Source organism: Carassius carassius, chromosome 5 (genome assembly GCF_963082965.1).
Source record: "Carassius carassius chromosome 5, fCarCar2.1, whole genome shotgun sequence".
Lineage (NCBI taxonomy): Eukaryota > Metazoa > Chordata > Actinopteri > Cypriniformes > Cyprinidae > Carassius > Carassius carassius.
The window spans coordinates 33,533,728-33,553,293 of record NC_081759.1 but is presented as its reverse complement, the minus strand read 5'-3'; the positions used below and the strand labels follow the sequence as shown (position 1 = coordinate 33,553,293).

At 38.2% G+C, this 19,566-nt stretch overlaps 2 protein-coding genes across 2 annotated transcripts in view; both read right to left on the bottom strand.

Moving 5' to 3' along the window:
- whrnb (whirlin b) overlaps positions 1-6,887 on the bottom strand; it is a 69,912-nt gene extending 63,025 nt beyond the window's left edge. Inside the window, exon 1 of the mRNA XM_059550810.1 lies at positions 5,695-6,887. Within this exon, the coding sequence (XP_059406793.1) occupies positions 5,695-6,423 (729 nt within the window). The 5' untranslated portion in view covers positions 6,424-6,887. The remainder of the gene's footprint in view (positions 1-5,694) is intronic.
- A 4,066-nt stretch (positions 6,888-10,953) lies between these two features.
- noxa1 (NADPH oxidase activator 1) lies at positions 10,954-18,715 on the bottom strand. The gene is made up of 16 exons (XM_059549209.1): positions 18,497-18,715; positions 18,089-18,268; positions 17,316-17,398; positions 16,988-17,096; positions 15,789-15,923; positions 15,477-15,584; positions 15,144-15,203; positions 15,009-15,046; positions 14,738-14,876; positions 14,449-14,517; positions 13,878-13,956; positions 13,438-13,517; positions 12,291-12,445; positions 12,034-12,139; positions 11,283-11,406; positions 10,954-11,173 (listed from the first exon to the last, which is right to left on the bottom strand). The coding sequence occupies exons 2-16, from the start codon at positions 18,260-18,262 to the stop codon at positions 11,067-11,069; spliced, it is 1,566 nt and encodes a 521-aa protein (XP_059405192.1). The 5' UTR covers positions 18,263-18,268; positions 18,497-18,715; the 3' UTR covers positions 10,954-11,066.
- Between the last annotated feature and the right edge of the window lie 851 nt (positions 18,716-19,566).

Sequence of the window (19,566 nt, the reverse complement as noted above, 5' to 3'; positions counted from 1 at the left end):
CCCAGGAATACTTTCAGAAACCACTGTCGGTAAACACAATCCGCAGTGTCATCAGCAGATGCCAACTAAAGCTCTATCATGCAAAAAGGAAGCCATATGTGAACATGGTCCAGAAGCGCCGTCGTGTCCTGTGGGCCAAGGCTCATTTAAAATGGACTATTTCAAAGTGGAATAGTGTTTTATGGTCAGACGAGTCCAAATTTGACATTCTTGTTGGAAATCACGGACGCCGTGTCCTCTGGGCTAAAGAGGAGGGAGACCTTCCAGCATGTTATCAGCGTTCAGTTCAAAAGCCAGCATCTCTGATGGTATGGGGGTGCATAAGTGCATACGGTATGGGCAGCTTGCATGTTTTGGAAGGCTCTGTGAATGCTGAAAGGTATATAAAGGTTTTAGAGCAACATATGCTTCCCTCCAAACAACGTCTATTTCAGGGAAGGCCTTGTTTATTTCAGCAGGACAATGCAAAACCACATACTGCAGCTATAACAACAGCATGGCTTCGTCGTAGAAGAGTCCGGGTGCTAACCTGGCCTGCCTGCAGTCCAGATCTTTCACCTATAGAGAACATTTGGCGCATCATTAAATGAAAAATACGTCAAAGACGACCACGAACTCTTCAGCAGCTGGAAATCTATATAAGGCAAGAATGGGACCAAATTCCAACAGCAAAACTCCAGCAACTCATAGCCTCAATGCCCAGACGTCTTCAAACTGTTTTGAAAAGAAAAGGAGATGCTACACCATGGTAAACATGCCCCGTCCCAACTATTTTGAGACCTGTAGCAGAAATCAAAATTGAAATGAGCTCATTTTGTGCATTAAATTGTAAACTTTCTGAGTTTAAACATTTGCTATGTTATCTATGTTCTATTGTGAATAAAATATTGGCTCATGTGATTTGAAAGTCTTTTAGTTTTCATTTTATTAAAATTAAAAAAACGTCCCAACTTTTCCGGAATTCGGGTTGTACTCCTGTTCTGATTTCAGTACATTGGTTACCGATTCGATACAGAATTCAATGTAAAGTGTTGTTATATGTTTTTGAATCTCTCCATGATTTAATTTGTCTATATCAACCTTTGAGATCTCTTTGCTCTAAGGATCAACTGTGCCCGATGATTCCTCAATCACGCTTGAAATGTAGAAGAGATAGAGCGTTTGCCGTTGTTGCCCCTAGACTAAGGAATGAGCTTCCCCTGTCCTAAAAAACATCTCCTACTCTAGGGTCTTTTCAAAGGATGTTAAAAACGTATTTATTTTCTTTGGCTTTTAATTATGTGTTGTAATTTGTATTTATATGGATTGCATGTATTTGTTTTTGTTTTACTCTTTCATGTAGAGCACTTTGGTGCCCATTGTGGTTTTTGAAAGATGAGTTGAGTTGTAGGAAAATATCGATACATGTATACACAATATTTTGTTTTTGCGATACTGTATATATATCACAAAAACGGAATATAAATATCTGTTAAAATATATAAAAAATCATGCAAGATTCATAGCAGTTGTTTAGTTTTGAGTTCATATCCCAACTGCTAGACAGCAGTCTTCATCTCTTAATTTAAACAGTGACAGGAGATACTAGCATTATGGCACACCACTATCGTTAGCGTTAATATAGTTTGCTGCCAGTAATGGAGGATGAAAACATTTTCCAGTTCCCATTTCGGTGTACAAAGCTGAAGTGTGGGGTCATTTGGACTTTTGCAGCAATGTCCGCCCTGGGGACCATGGCACGGGTGGCACCTCGGTTCCGCCATGTGCCGCATCCCATGTGAAGAGCACTTCACGCCTGCAGCTTTCTCTCGTAGTGGGGGTGTTTTGTCCAGTTGGGGGCAGTGCTAACGTCGCAGTCTCAGTGATTCCATGCAGAGCATAAATACAAACTGAAAAACCTGTGAAATCCAAGTTAAAAGGTTCTCAGAATGTTAAACATTTGTTTTTATTTTATTTTTTTACAATTGTTTTGTTTTCTTTAGGAATCCTGCAAGAACCTTATGTTTCATTGATATTAAGCAGGTGTAATATTTATACTCATATTGCATAAAGAGTGGTTCAATAATGTTGAATGTTACACTCTAAAAAAGCCGGGGTTATTTTTTTTTTAACCCAAATGCTGGGTTGAGCCTTTTGGGTAATATTTTTGGGTTATTTTTTTAGTGTTTGGGTAGTTTTTGTGTTACCCAGCTCCTGGGTCTAACAGAACGACCCAATGTTTCGGTAGTTTTTGTATTACTCAGATCCTTTTTTTTTTTTTTTTTTGTATAAATAAAATATGACAATCCTGGTTGGTCAATTTGTGATAGCAAGTCCAGTGAGTTGTTCTTGTCCAGAATAAAATGCACCATGGACAAGCTTGCCTCAAAAAGTGAAAAGTGAAGTGACATTCAGCCAAGTATGGTGACCCATACTCAGAATTTGTGCTCTGCATTTAACCCATCCAAAGTGCACACACACAGAGCAGTGAACACACACACACACACACTGTGAGCACACACCCGGAGCAGTGGGCAGCCATTTATGCTGCGGCGCCCGGGGAGCAGTTGGGGGTTCAATGCCTTGCTCAAGGGCATCTAAGTCGTGGTATTGAAGGTGGAGAGAGAACTGTACATGCACTCCCCCCACCCACAATTCCTGCCGGCCCAGGACTCGAACTCACAACCTTTCGATTGGGAGTCCAACTCTCTAACCATTAGGCCACGACTTCCCCAAAAAGCCATGTCATCTTCCATAAGATATCATGTTAACAACTCTGATACTGTCAAATCAGATCAATTCACACCTAGGCTTCATAGTAAACTTCACAGGCAATGTGAGACGGCCAATTCTCACCTCGAACATCTTTATTTAGAAATGCTTACAGACTGGCACTTTGAGAAAAACATGGTCAATCACTTTTAATCCCTCCATATGGAACCTGCAATCAAGCTTCACACAATAAAGCTTCACAAACAGACGTCAGGCCCTGAACTTCCGCTATATAAACTACAATATTAATGTAATTAAACAGCTATACTTGATACTGCTGGTGTGATTGACAGAAAGCAAAAACTGTCTGAATAGTGCCAAGCCGAGTGTAGCTGATACAGGACTGAGCTTCCATGCAACGATTTGACTCACATTGTTATTTTCTCTGTGCTTTTTTTAGTTTGTGGATTCAATTCTGATAGGCAAACAAGACTGCGACATGAGTAAGACAGGCAGTACAACAAAGCAAGGACGATACAAAAGAACGCCGCACTTCCCTCAGCAGTCTAATGTGAACGCTTGAAAAAAAAAAAATATATATATATATATATAAAGAATGAGCCTGCCCACACAAATAGTCAGAGAGAGAGAGTGAGCAAGCAAAGAGGAGAGGAAAGTTAGAGTGAGGTGGCTGCCTGTCAGTGCTCTTCTTCTCCAAACTATACAAGCTTCAATTGTTATGTAACCTATGATTTATCTCTCAAATCTAGAACTAAAATTAGAGATGATAATAGATTCTACCACAGGCAAATTTCTAAATGGATGTTACAGTTGATAAAACACCAGTATTTCCAATTCTTTTCACAATGCCTGAGACCAGCACCGCAGCTCTAATAGGGCGTTTTGAATCAATTATCCAATTTCCTGAAATTACCTTTGGACACACAGAGAGTGATAGCAAATGTGAAGAGGATTAGGACCATGTGAAGAGTTTAGTCACACTGGCAAAGGCCAGGTTGGGGTTGAAGCCAAAAGCTAGTGCACAGTACTGTGTAATCAACTGGGCAAAATAAATAAATAATTTAAAGATTGATTTTAGCCCTGCTAAAGCCACTAACTCTGACTGGGACTCTGGCCAAAGATTTTTCTGCAGGGCTGTGACACTGGTAAAGGACTTTATAGGATGAATGGAGGGAGGGTGAAAGCACTTTTTTAAGTGACAGATATTTCTCAGTTAATTATGGAGATTCAATCTCTAGGAAAAGATTGCTTCCATGGGGGGCCAATAGGGATAGGGATCAATTCTTCTAACACACTGTTTTCCTTATACTGTATCTGCTGTCCTTAAGTAGCATATTTAGTAAGCATGGAGTATCATTCCATTGCTCTGCCGATGATACTCACTTCTACTTGCCACTAAAACACCCAACGAAATCTCTTGACTCCCTCTCAGTGTGTTTAAAACATTATTAAAAATTGGATGGCAAAAAATGTTTTCATGTTAAATGAAGACTGAGGTTATTGTTTTTGGCCAGCAAAAGATTCTACTAAATCACTTTTAGATTTAAGCCTACTGACACCATATTTTAAAACATAGGTTAGAGATTTAGGTTTTCAAATCGATGTTAATTTAAAAATGGAAAAACAAATCAATTCTGTGTCACATGCTTTTGGTAAAGTTTTTTTAAAACTTAAAAAAAAAATTGTTGACAGCAAATGCTGACTTCGAAAGAGTTATTCATACATTCGATTTTTGTAACTCATTGTACAGGGGCATCTCTGCCGCATCATTGGCTCAATTACAATCAGTTCAGAATGCGTGAGAGTGAGGCTTCTAAAAAGGGTAAAGAAATATGATTCTACTTTTTCGGTATTCGCAAATTTGCGCTGGCTCCCTGTTTGTTTTAGAATTAAATATAAGAATTACATTTTTGTAGATAAATCATTAAACAACCAGGCACCTTTGTACCTCACAAACCTCTTGATACCTTAAAACTCCCCTAGATCCTTGTGCTCAGAAAACGTTAAACTTCTGGTAGTGCCTAGGACAAATCATCATTAAAAAGGCGACAGGGCCTTTGCAGTAATGGGGCCAAGATTGTGGAATGAGTTGCCGTTACATATCAGATCTAAATCTCTGTCAATGTTTAAGAGACTTCTGAAAGCCCACTCTGAGGTAGCAGCTTATGTGAGTTAAATTATATAGGTTATTTGTGATTGTTAGTTTGGTCAATATGTGTGTGATGGTTTTTTTTTTTGCTTTTATGTAAAGCACTGTGGGTAACCCTTGGGATTCTTTTAGTAGTGCTATATAAAATAAATAAAACAAACCAAACCAACCAAATCAAATGGGGTTGTTTGGGACAAAAAAAGGAGAGTCAACACTGTAAAAATGAAAAGACCAACTGGGGCTCTTCACACTGCCACACTGACAGATCTCTGTAAAGCATTGATTTCCAACCAGAAGTATGTGCACCCAGCAAAGCACAAATTTAGATTTTGTTTTGTTGAAGTTATAAAACAGAAATTATTGGAAATTAATACATTATTTTAAAAAGATATAATTTAAATTGTTAATTCATTCATTCATATTAGGGCATTCAAACCATCCTTAATGTTTTTTAATACTATTATTATTTTAGTTGGTATACATATCTTTATTTATATTCAGTGTGTCCCATTGGTTTTTCACAGGGAAAGTTTTTGCTTGATTAAAAGAACAGTCAGAAATGGTAAAAGACCAACAATTGCAACTGAAGTTCATTAAAACATGTCTCTTATAATGAGTTTACTTAAAGAGTTTTTGCAGTAACCTTATCCAAAAACTGCCCTTTTGATAAGATTCCTATAAGTTTTCTACAAGTTTCCATCAGTTCGTCAGTCTGATGAACCCCAAAAAATGTCTTTCATTTCTCACAACATGAACTGTTTAAAACACTGCAAAAAAAAAAAAAAAAAAAAACACGTTCACTCACACACACTAACACCGAGATCGCATATCACCTTGACTGCCTCTCCATGAGTGACTCGGTCAAACACCATGTTATTGACTTGCATGATCTGGTCTCCAACTCTGAGCCCCTCTCTCTCAGCGGATGATCCCGGCTCCACCAAAGACACATAGATGCCAACTCCATGCTCTGACCCACCCCGTATGCTGAATCCTAGGCCTTCGTGGCTCTTGCTCCTTTTCAGCGTAACTTGGCGGATTTCATCAGGCGCTTCCTGCATCAGCGCTGGCGCTGTCACCTCAGCCGCGGTGCTGAAAACCAGAGCCTGGTGCACGGATCCGTGACTGGGACCGGCCTGCTCGGACTCGTGCAGAAAATGCACGGAGGATGCTCCAACATGCGCGTTCGTGCTGCTGAGGTCTTCCGAGCACTCGTGCTTAACACTGGCTGCCAGCAGATCCGTCTTCAGATAAAGCCCTTCCGATGTGTACTGGTCGAACAGCAGCTGGTCCGAGCGGGGTATGACCAGGCGCAGCATGGGTAAGAGTTGGCGCTTTTTGGGTGTGTTGAGAATGACTTTGAGAGTCTGCACGAGATCGAAGACATTGCGCTTGGCGTGGTAAACGTTGAGACAGTGGATGAACTGCTCCCTTTCGAAGTCGTTGAGCAGCACGTTGAGCGCGTTGTGCAACTTCTTGACGTTAACGGAAAGCGCGCGGCCACCGGAGCCTAGGGAGTTCGCGCCTGACTTGAGAGAAGCGCACTCCAAATCCGTGCTCATTCTCGGACACCTCAGAACCACAGGGGGATTTCACATCAGGCATTAGGAACAGAGCACGGTCACTGACTGTTGCTAAAAACGGAAGCGCACAGCGATTCGTGCGTTAAACCTGTACCCAGCCATGCTGAGTTGAGTCTTCAAAATAACAACGCAGAATAACTAGTGCAATGTAGTTTCGAAACTTTAGATTATTAATTAAATTAGTTTAATAATCACTTTGAATAGTGGAAAAAGTACACTGTTCTTCCAAAGGCAAACAACAACCCCGAATTAAGTCCTGCGAGGATTTGACGCCCGTTATAGTGACTTTAATCCTTTTGGTAACTCACTGTGCGATGAGAAACGGGCGGAGAGACGCGTCCGGCTCCGAGAAAGAAACAAAAACACAGCAAGAACGTTTAAAGTTTGGAAGCTGCGCTCAGAAGAGCAGCGCGTCTGGTCAGTGTGCCTCGCTCGGATTTCTTGTCGCTACTACTGAGTCCGTAGTGAGATACCGACACTGCGCTCTGGAGGAAATGACGCACGCGCGAGGCGCCTCTGTTGCTTAGGAACAAACAACTGTGAGGAACACATTTGGACAAACTAAACCACATTTTTCCTGTGCGTGAGCTATTTTTAATGTTCAAGGCCCACCTGGCTACTGACGTTATCAATTGAAAATAAATCGTTTCCAAAGAGCTTTGCGCACTTAACGTAAAAGTTCTCAAAGGGAAACAGTCGAAACCACAGCCGCCTGCTTTCAAATTTACACGAATGTACCATAGGCAGATGATCTAAATGTTATTTATTCATTCGTTTTATTTATTTATTTATTTTAATGGATAATAAACATTCAGCATATGTCATCGTTGAAAAATAAACAAAGATAGGGCGATAAAATCATGACTGGCTCAGGCTGTCATGTTCCATGAAATGTTGATTTGATTTGTAATAAATCATTATCTTGTACATTAGCGCTTATAGATTCTGCTCAGAAAAATAGTCTGGCCTAGACGTTCTCAGAACGTTGGGTAACATTCTGTCAAGGTTCTCTAAGGTGATCATTCTTTCAGTAACGTTAATGGAAGTTCATTCAGAGTTAACTGGTCTCAATATAAAGTTCTTAAAACTTAAGCGCAAAGTTTCTATTTGTATTATTTACATTGTTTATCGAATGCATTTGAAACATTTTAGTTGGAGATTCGTGGTCGTCAAAAATAACATTTCCATGTCTGTGAAATAAAAAAGAACGCTCCCATAACCAAGACAAACTGGACGTTTTAAAGTTCAGAGAACATTTCATAATTTAATTGTAACTTTAGCAAGAAGTTCTTGTGTTAGAAGCTGGGAAGACGAACACTGCAACATACTTATGATTTAATATTTAATAAAAAAAAAAAAAAATTAATTTATCCATCTGCAATGAAACATAAAAATTGTGCCAGTATGGCAATGGTGGAACATCCCATTTAGAGATCAAAAATATTTGACCTAGCAAAGCCACAACTGACCAATCGGAATCAAGTGTTCCAGAGAGCCATTAAATACAGAAAAACTTCCAGAATAGTAGTGACCTAAATACATTTTTCAGTAATGACTAAAGACAACTAAACCTGATTATGATTGACATTTTCCTCTGGAACACTTTAAAAAGAAATATCTCAGTGCAGATGAAATTCTAAAGGCCATTACATTTAAATCTTACAGCTGATGTCACGGTTCATGAATTCACCGTCTCCTGCTGGGTTCATGTTACGTCATGTTGATTGTTTCATGTGGGTGATCGTCTGATCAGCGGCAGCTGCAGCTCATTCCAACAGCCTACTTAATGCCCTGTCTTTCGTCTCTTGTTTGTCAGATCGTTGTTTGAGATCCTCGTGGTTCATGTCTGTTCGTCCTCTAGCGTTCCTGCTCATGCTCTGTTTCCTGTTCGGTCGCTTCTGGATTATCACCATCATCCACCAACGCACTCAAGATACCCACTCACCTGTCTATGCTGCCGTCGAGGTCCCTGCGTCACTCTCCAACATCCACTCACCATAAACTTCCTTCAATAAACATCATTTACTTGCATTTGCCTCCTGTCCTCCATTTCACCGTGACAGCTGATTTCTTATCCTAACTTAAGACGGGGCAGTGAAAGCCTTTTTTTAACAGATTTACAAAACGAGGGCACTGTTTGGATGCATTTATGTGTGTGTGCTTTATTTGAGAGTACCATTTAAACCTGAAGCTTTCTTATCTCTTGTGTCTGCCTGGGAAAAGAGAGTAATATCACATCTAAAACACAGCTCTGCTCAAATCAGGTTAGTGTTGCGAGAACCCGACTCTCACAGAGGCTGACTAATACTGCATCTGCTGAAAAAAGCTGCATAATCCATACTGCACATTGATGGCAGTCCATGAATTGTTTTAAACAATTATAATTATCCTTTTTATGTAGACTGTCTGATGTGCTTAAAAGGCAACCAACAAGGTTTTAGGCCAGTCTGTGGATTTCAGCTGCTGTGAAAGCTCAGTTAAAACACCCGTGTCATCCTCTAAGCTCATAAAGAGGAATTAGAAAGGCCTGTCAGCATACATCCACAACCTACAGTTCACCAATAGTCTCACTCAGGGCTATTAATAAACTCATATGGACAGACTGTTGCTCCCTTTAAGGCTGTATTTAACCTCATCCATTTGTGCAGAGACCCAAATCATTTTAATATAGTGTGTTTTACTGGCCCCACAGCAACAAAGTGCATTTGTGTTGCCAGGGAGACTGTATACATAGGCGTTAAATAAAATAATTAAAAATATCAATAATACAAATTAAACAAAACAGAGTGCAGCATAATAAAATAAATGTGAACATGTACTAAACATTAAAATAAATGACAACAGCCTCTGTAGAAAATGAGACTAAACATCTATAGACCCTCTCAACTGAACTTTCTTCGTTCTACCAGGTGTCCAATCCACTGATTTACAGCCATTTAAGATGGTGACATTGCAGCAAAAGAGTCTAATTCATTGCTAATTTGCAATTACCGCTCTTGGCATCAGCACATTGTGGCAGAAATTAATGAACAATTAATGGGCCTAAATGACACAAAAGAGATACTCATTGATCTTTATGCACTGTAGAAGTGAATACACTTCAGCTGTAAGTCACGCCCAACTGTGACTCACTTACCAAAAGCACACATACACACTCAAAAGTGCTCCAAAATGAATTAAATTAAGTGCTAAAATGCCAAATATCTTCCCTTGTCCATTCTCTCTCCGTTTGTGTGTGTGTGTGTTTGTGAGAGTGATTTAATGAAGCTGTGTGGTTGGGTTGGTTTAACCTAATTTGAGTAACTCCTGTTCTCTTGGCTTAAAATTAAGTCTCCAGATTTCCCCCTGCACCATCATAGTTGGCTGTTTTCTGCAGTCTGCTTTCTTGATAAAGAGTCCCACATTATCTTTTGAGTACAGAGTAAGTGATGTACAGAATAAACAACTAACTTTTTAGTCGAGGCCATCAAATAGGCTACACAAAGACCCAAATACTGATCAGTTACAACTGACAGAAGCTTGTTTTGATGCTGAAACATGTTAAACTGTCTAACTCCCTGACACTTTACACCATTTACAACAGCTCATAAACATGACGCCGAATTTCTCTCTTTGACAAAAAAAAAAATCCAAGGACAGAAGGTAGGAGGGGAAGAACTGATTGGTAAACGTTGGGTCAGAATGCAGTACAGCTTTGATTAATAGCAGAATGTTTAATGGGAATTGAGGGAAATATGCATCAAGCTGGGCTCTGCCAACCACATAATTACAGCAATATAAAAGAGCAGAGTGATAGTATGCTGCAGTGCCATGCCCCAGTGCCCAGTCTGACAGAGCACACCACGCCATTAAACACTGCATTACAGATACCTCGCTGAGGTGTATTCAGCTCTCACTACAGGACAGGGCTGATTTAAAAGCCATTTTATGACATCTGACCAAGTCGGAAATAAAATCTGCCAGCGCTGTGTATTGTATGGGTGTGATGCAAGTTAAATCATCTCTTTTTGCTGCACTGCTCTGCTGTTCAGTTTGTATATGATAGATACCAATGTTAGCTGCAGGTTAAGAAGAGGTGGGTGGCAATGATGTAAACTAAAGCTGGCATTCCATGGAGCACTATTTAAAACTTTGGATTTGGCCTCTAGCCGCCCTGTTTTGTGATCTCAAATAGTACCTGAAATTCTCACTTTTCTATTAATATTAAATGAACTCACTCTGTAAGGCGAGCCAAGATTTTTCCAGTTAAAAGCACTTAAATACTGCTGTAATCTCATTAAGTAAATGAAAAAATAAATCAAGGAAAATGTTATTATGGAAAATTAACCTTTAGAACAGAAAAAAAAAAATATATATATATATATATATATATATATATATATATATATATATATATATATATATATGGAGAGTAGGAATTATTTTGATTTCAAATTTTAAAATGTATGCTCAAAAGTTATTGTGATCATGTTCATTGAGACAGCAGTTAGGCACAGACACATTTTGGCATGGAGATAAATACTAATTTTTAACAGATGGGCCCCTCAAGACTGTCGATGCACATGAGAAAGTTCTCATTCACTGAAGGCTAATACAGCCACCGTTGATGTTTAGAGGCTGTGTTAATCTGTTGATGCCCCACTGGTGTGGTCTGTATCCCGATAAGCAAAACTTCGAGGGAAGATGCCAATATTTCCAGCAATGTGTCCTTCTAACCACTCATCATTCACTGCAAAATGGAAAAAAAATACTTGTCTTAACCCATCACATGTGTGTAACATTAATAACAAAATTAATAACAAAATTAATAACAAAAAGATACCCCTATGGTTATGTACCTTCACTCAGAATGTCAATTGTGTCGCCTTCACTGAATTCCAAATCCTCTGGGCCTTGTGCACTGTAGTCATACAGTGCCACCATCTGATAGAGAATGGCCCTGTTGGCCAGAGGTTCCTCGTTCTTGGGACAAGATGGAAAAAACAGGTTGCCACAATATTAAAAATTGCATAATAGATTCATAATAGATCAAAGTTCATGGAGTTTAATAAAAGGTTAAAGGTTATACATTGATTTCCTCAAATGTTGAGAACACAGTGACTGTACAAGCACTAGCTCTATCACTGGCAGAAACTTTTGGCAAGATAAGATAAGATAACCAAACTAGAATTTTGCAATTCTTTTTGGTGACAGCAGTCGTACAAAAAGTATATTAATGGGATAGTAGACCCAAAAATGAACATTTTGTCATCATTGTCTTACCCTCATGTCTTTGCAAAGCTGTATGAGTTTCTTTCTTATGATGAACATAAAATATTTTGAAGAATGCTGGTTATCAAACAGTCAATGGTGCCCATTGACTTCCATAGTATTTCTATACCTACTATAAAAGTCAATGGGAACCAACAACTGTTTGATTCTTCAAAATTCTTCATAATGTCTTCTTTTGAGCTCGACACAAAAAAGAAACATATAGAAAACAGATTTGTAATGACATAAGGGTGAATAAATTATGACAATTTTCATTTTTGGGTGAACGATCCCATTAAGTCACTGATAGCTGTCAGTCAAAAATGGCAATTAGTTTACCTGGCACCAAATTTGGGCACGTCCGTATTTAGCCACATCGTCCAGGCTATCCAGTCTATCATCACCATTTAGTGGTGTTAGTGCTCTGGTGCCATTCCTTCGGTGTCTGTGAGAGGAAGTAGTAGTATGCGTTAGAGATGTTAGGGTGTGGGGGTTTGTATAATGAAAAAATGTAACCAGAGTTTTAACATACTTTAAAGCTGGGAATTTATGGCAACTAAAAGCAGGTCAAGTAGACTGCAGGTCTGCAATATTACCTGAGGCGAACGTTCATTGCAGGCTGTCCTAATTTTTCAGTGATTTTGTCTTGCAGATCCCGGAAAGAAGTTTCTAAAGGGACTCTCAGAGCCATGGTATATGAATAGTGCACCTTGACTATGACTGATCCAGACTCCTGAGGTGAAGTTTGAGCCTGAGAAATTGGGGTGGGGGGTGGGGGGGGCACATCTGAGGTTAAAGGTAAGATAACATAGAGCTACATATGATCAGTTCACTGGAAGGTGTAAGCCAAGTGAATATGAAGTTACAATACAAGAACTTGAAATTTCAATTTCAAATACTCCTTTTCCATATTACATTCGCAAAAGTTATTCGCATATTCAGATATAAGTTTTGTCACAAGGTAATGAGGTTTCTCTGCCAGACAGTGGCCTCAAATAGTCCCCTTTTCAAATTTTTATCAGCTTTCTTTTGCTCCCTTGGGTGTATTTCTGACTGAATCAGGCCAAATCAAAGGCCTGCTGCCTCAACACTCCACTCCACTTCATGTCTGAGTCACAAAACTCATTCAAAAGATCTCGTCTCATACAAAAGATCAACCATGACGGCCACTGCATTAATCATGCTCTGCTTCTATTTCCATCTACAGTACATGATACTGTCAGAAATGCTGGCTTTCAGGCTTGACAAATTGGACAAGGAGATAAAATGAATTTGCAGAAATATATAAGATATAAGCACAGAGGATGCAGCCAAATATGTGAATAGACCTGGGGCCTTATTTATCAACCGTGCGTAGCCATCAAAAGTTATCATATTTTGTCCTTATATTTACACCCATCCTACATATAAGGATAAGCTGATAGATCCCACACTTTACAGAAAACTGTTTTTACGCCTGGTCTTTCAAACCATGCTGAAAGACCACAAATCTGTTCCCTTTAATTCAATGAGCAAATCATTTTTAATAATTTAAGTTTATTGTTTAAAAGTCACTTAATATTCAGTAATATCTCTGATTATTGAACAAAACTTGAACTGAATAAATAAAGATAAACTGACTGGCAAAAACAGATTGTGTGGGTAAAATAAAACGCTGGAGTTTACATTCTAAAGGGATCACTGCTTTGCCCTGCCACAAGGTCAGCATTCTTTCATCATTTTCAAGTGTGTTTCGTTACTCACCTGCTGTGTAGGGACGCAGGTGGAGTTGCCGGTTGTAGGAGGAGTTGTGTGGGTAGCGGCGGCATAGGAGGGCTGCAACTCTACAGGAGAGAGGATGAAACTTACAGTACATCTTCACAATACCAGTACAGTCATTTCTGCTTTTTATTTTTAGGACAGTTAAAGGAGAGACAGGAAATGCACATAAACTGCACATAAGGGCATCACGCAACATGCTGGAGCATGTGCTGTTTTAAACAATGCCAGTGCAATTTTAATAATGACATCTATCAAATATTATAAAAGAGAAAGTTTACAGATGATATCATCTTTCATTTTTTATGATAATATATATTTATGAAATAAAAGAAAACACACACACACACACACAAAACAACTTTAGACATTAACAAACAGTTTCAGTTTGAATGTGTCTGTTTTATCTGAATTATTTTCTGTACCTAATGAACGTTGAGATGGAGCTTGTGGTCGATTTGGGGGTTTTAGGGCTGGTGGAAGTGGGATGCCATTGGCGAGTTCCTTCAAAGAAATATAAAGAGAAAATCACTAAATATGGGACTTTAATTCAGATATAGAACATCAGAGACTATAGAATAAGGTCACTGCTAATACAGTATGCCAAGCAAGGAAACGTAGATCCATTTTTTGCTCAATTAATCATCACATATCTGTCAGAATTGGTAACATGAGGCTGTAAACTTTAAAACCCTTTTTATTTTCATGATTGCTTTTCTTTTCTTTACAAAGATACTAAAAGTAATTGTGTGCTGAGACAAAGCGCAGTCTTTGCCAAATCTCTGTGGTTTATAAAGTGTGTAAGCACATTTTTAGACTAGAATTAAAAAGCTTTTAAAACCGTCTTCTTTCATAAAGCTCAACATACTGAATAAGAGAAAAGCTGGGTAAGACTTGGCAAATACCAAGACACTATTAAAAACCATAAAGCACACTTTGTGGCAAATGAAAGAGTTATAAGGAAGTGAAAAAACAAACAAACAAAGGGACACTTACAATTCGCTTGGTTTTCCCCTTGTTTTTCTTGCCCATGGGTTCAAGCAGGACTTTTGGAACCAGACCTTTCTGATATTTGTAAAGTTAACAAAGAGAAATATCCCAGTCATTAATCTATAGTCTGTCAAATGTTTAATATCATATATCATATTGATGATGCCACTTCAACTGCTTTTGTGAATGTCAGAAAAATAATTAAAAAACGAGACTATAAAGTTGAAAAACATTAAATGTGCCACCAAATCCTCTGTAACAGTCCATCATACTCTACAAAGAAAGAGTATCCCACCTTTCCATCATAAATGACGACTGCCAGTCCATCCTTGTCATCATCACTGTACAAAAACACTTCTGCTCCTGCAGGCACCATCAGCTCCCCTGCCCCTTTTGCCACATATGCACTCTTCAATATCATGTAACGAGAGTCCCTATGCAGGATTAACATATTCAGCTTAATTAGAAATACTTTGTGGTTAAATTTAGCATAGTACAATATATTATTAGTACATAGTACAATCTGTGTATTAAGTCTTAATATTTCCTGTATATTGAATACTTACTGGCCATCTTCTACCTTTGGCTCATAGTACCCTGGTTTCTGCAGAGACATACATAATGTCTAGTTAGAAACCAAAAGATGGTGAAAAAAGCAGGACAAAATTTGACAGGTGTAGTATATCAGGTAGTAATTGTACCTGTGGTCTGAGAGGATCAAAACCTCTGAAGTCATCATTTGGAATCAAAGAAGTGATGACCTGCTCAAGATAACGTTAAAAATATTGGTTGAGCCACTGACTTAGACCATGTTACTTGAAACAGGAAACATTTGCATTTTTAATGTTCTGAATACATGCCATTCCATGTTTGTAATATTTGACTTTGGGAACATTTAGGTTTTTCCAGTTTTCAACTGTATCACTTCTTTTGTGTTTGAATGTCTTATACTTTACTATTATTGGATTTTGCATCTTATAGTTAATTTCCAAACAGCTTTTAAAGCAACTGTACAATGCGAAAATGCGAGTCACCTTAGCTTCACCCAAGAAGTCCCTCGGTTTAAGCTGGTCTACCTCCTGTTTCCTGGGACGGAACACTTCACCCTCAGGAACCAAGAGAGGATCCAAAACATCTCTCCTCTGGGAATTAAATGGGCATTTCAATTTAGTGTTGTCAGCTCAAAAAACACAGACTGCTGAAATCATCACAATCTACTGCGTTCAGTGATACATTATCAGTATAAGAGCAATCATAATGTAGGGATCTCTTGCACTAAGAGAGAAAAAAAAACTTTTCCGTGTCCTCTTAGCATTTTCTTAATAAAATGATTACATAGGTCTTACAGAAATAACCTCCAGAGCTATGTCTACCAAGTTGCTCCGGCCCGCTCCTCTCTCCTGTGAGGCCGCCGTCAAAATTTCCCTGGCTTTGTCCCATTGCTGCAGTCTAGAGTGGACGGCTGCTGCATTATAAAGGACCTATGAATGAAAAAAACCCACACAAGTTGTACACACTATTCATTACAAAATTCTGATTTTTTAAAAAACTTTTATTTAGCAATTACAGTATGCATAAAAATCGATCAAAAGAGACAGTAAATACATTTAAAATGTTATAAAAGATTTTTAGATTACTCTCGGTTCATTGAAAAATCATTTAAAATTATAAAGTTCCACCAAAATATTAAACATCACAACTGTTTTTCACTGTGATAATTAATGTTTCTTGAGCAGCAAGTCAGCATATTAGAATGATTTTTTAAGGATCATGGGACACTAACCAGTTATTTTACATTTTAAATTATAATAGCATTTCACAATATTACTGATTTCACTGTATTTTTTTTAAATCAAATTAATACAGCCTTGTGTGTGTATGTGTGTGTGTGTGTGTGTGTGTGTGTGTGTGTGTGTGTGTGTGTGTGTGTGTGTGTGTGTGTGTGTGTGTGTGTGTGTGTGTGTGTGTGTGTGTGTGTGTGTGTATACACATAAAGTAACATTATATTTTTAACTGCACTCTTGGGAAACTGCAAAGTAATTCATTTCCTTGAACAGGACTCATTATTCCATCATCTCTGTTAAAGGAAATCACATAAACCATACCTATAGTACATATTCCTCATATCTAACAATGGACTAGTGGTGCAAATTTAGCTCTTTGGCTCTGTGAAATTTCTACAAAGGAAACGTTTCTATTTTTCAGCTAATAGGCTTTTGAGGAATAGAAAGGTTGTCTGTTCAGAAATCTGTTCAGGCTAACCTGAGCTTAACCTGACAACTGAGGAATGCTGGATATGTCTTATCTTCTTTCACCCTGGCATTTGACATTGCATAACCATGGAGCTTTTTCACTCAGCCCTCAAAGAGGCCTTGTGACGGATATCTGAGCAGGTGAACCCCATCAACGTTCATGTTTAATGGCAGAGCTGACACAAAGCTAGATAAAAAAAAATGTGCAATAAATTCATAAAATCATACTTTTATTAATGGTTTTGGTTGAACTTTTTTTGCACATACATAGAAAAATATCCTTATGTTCTGACCTGCCAGGTGTACATTTTAAAGCGAAGACCCAGCTGTTTGTAGTCAATAACAGGGTTTTCCCTCATGAATTTCTGCGCCCATATACAATCAGCCAATGCCTCCTCCAGCCTGGCGTTAGGAAAAAGTGACACACACAGAAATATAAAGAGAATGAGACAGGGAGAGAGCAAGAGAACAAAGAGGCAGTGTCAGATCAAAGTAAAACAGCTGTCCAGAACATCAACTTTAAACAAAAGAAGTCAATGTTTGAGATGTTTGTGTTGCATCACACTGTAGTGTACCAGACGGACTAGTCTGCTCATTCTTAGAGAGAGGCAGTATCCTCACCTATTTGCTATCATATGAACGGCAGACCTCTGAAAAAATCCCACAGCAAGACATGAATCCTTTGCGATTACCTGGTCGAGAGCCTAAAAGACATTATTTGACATCGTCAAAGACATCTCAAAAAACATCTCCTTTTTATCTAACAAACACATAACAATTACAGTTTATATTTCCGGATTCTGTTTTTTAACTACCTTGAAATGCCTAAATTATTAACTAAGCAAAGGGTTTTCAAATTGGGTAAAGGGGGCCCCCAGGGGGCCACAAGGTAGCACTGGGGAACCAGTGATAAATTATATAATTATATAATAATAATAGTATTTAAAATTTATTTGTGGGGAAAATACAAATATAGTATAACAATAGTCTACCCCCCCCCCCCCCCCCCCCAAAAAAAAAACACCAAGAGATTTAATGAAATAACTTCCTCAACAACTTTTTTAAAAAGAAACATAATTCTAATGTCTAAATCTGTAAACTTATAAATAACAAATAATTTTGATTAAAATAAAAAAGTAGGTCTATTAAGATAGATTGATATGACAACATTAGAGTTATAATACTATTGAAAGCAGAAAAAAGTAATATTCTCTACATTTATAATAATCATTTTTACAGTGCAAATTAGGACTTTATACATTCAAACACACAGCTGCCTTTTAAATTTTAGGATGGCACAAGGATAATCGTATTTTGTCTATTTTTCAAAAATAGTTTAACCACCAAAGACAATGAGAAATTGCAACATAAAAACATAACATTTATTATTGTACCTTGATGGCCGATTCCACCTGACCCAGGGCAATGTGTGTCGAAGCAACCACAAACATAGTGCGACAGTTGTGTTCTGTGATCTGGTTGAGTTTAGTGAGAGCACCCTGCCAGTCCCGGCTGTCTATTGCTCTCACAGCCTCGTCCCACAGCTTGATCAACTCTATGTACAGCATGGCCTTCTAGAACAAAAGAAAAAATAATCAACTGATATTTTAGAATATCTATATAGCAAGATGTACTGAGAAAACACTAATATTTTGCTTGCTAATAACACTAAGAACAAAAAGATTGAATGTGACAGCTGCCTGCAAATACAGGTGAAACTAGGAGCTATGCAGGTTCTTGTAAGAAAATCAAACCATAAAAGCAAAACCTAATACTACAGTAGTACAATGACCGACACTTACCACTGCTCAGAAACTGCCAGAAATAAGTCAGGAACTTTAACTGCTTTCTAGAAGTGATCAATCATTAATATGAACAGGTGTAAGCCAGAGTTCTTAGTGAACTCACAGGGAAGTGATTTTTTTCGTGTGAAACACAGCTGTGGTTCCTCCCACTTGCCATGCCTTCAGGAAGTCCCACATTCCCAGAAGAGAGAGACAGAGACTTGTTGAGCAGCAGGTAGGGCACGTACACAATGGCTCACTTAAACAAAAATGTGTTGTGTAAGGAAATTTAAGAGAGACAATGTGCACACTTACACAATAACATATACATCACACTACGGACAGAAACTTAAGGTTTACTGGCCAAGAGTTACACAACCAGGAAGCACTTAGTTATTACCTGATGTTTATTTTAATAGGGAAACAGTCACGAAAAAGCCTGGAGGGAAGAAATTCCAGCATTGCTATATTACTATTTTTACTTAACAAGATTAGATTTCTCCCAAATAAGGTTATAATTACATTTAATTTACAGTATCCTAAAAACAAACAAACAAAAAGGGAAACTGAGATACATTGTGCTGTTTTTTTACTCATTTGTAGCACATTTGTACAGATTTAGATATCCTAAGATATATGTTGACACATGATAAACTATCTGAGGTACAAGTGAAATATCCAAGAGAGCAAATCTACTCTAATTTAACTATATGTACAGCAGATGGCGCTACAGATGTTTGGTAAACAATCCATCGAGGGCTCCTCCGCTCTTACAGTATTTATAGGCCTAAATAAAAAAGCTGCAAACATCGATGGTTAGTCTATACCCAGAAGACAATAAAAAAATAAAATGTAAATTACTAAAAAATAACCTACATCACCTCGTTCATATGTAATACATTAAGTTTTGTTCTATGTGTTTCGAACATTTTGAAGCCATGTGTTCTTCTCATTCTTGTTTATTGGCCATTAACTCCTAATGAGTGCTGAGTGTTAGAAAAGAAAAAAGCTGCTAAACAATGCCCAGCCCTCTGGGTCAAACAGGGAAAACCAGTAGTAGTGGTGCTTCCTTTCTGAACAAATCGGGG

Bases quoted from the DNA above. Each gene is read 5' to 3' on its own strand.
- noxa1 (XM_059549209.1), bottom strand. From the start codon at position 18,262: ATGCTGTACATAGAGTTGATCAAGCTGTGGGACGAGGCTGTGAGAGCA. The intron at 17,097-17,315 runs GTGAGGATACTG...TCCTAACGCCAG, and splicing joins GTTCATATGATAGCAAATAG to GCTGGAGGAGGCATTGGCTG. The intron at 12,446-13,437 runs GTGAGTAACGAA...CCAATTTCTCAG, and splicing joins CCTGCGTCCCTACACAGCAG to GCTCAAACTTCACCTCAGGA.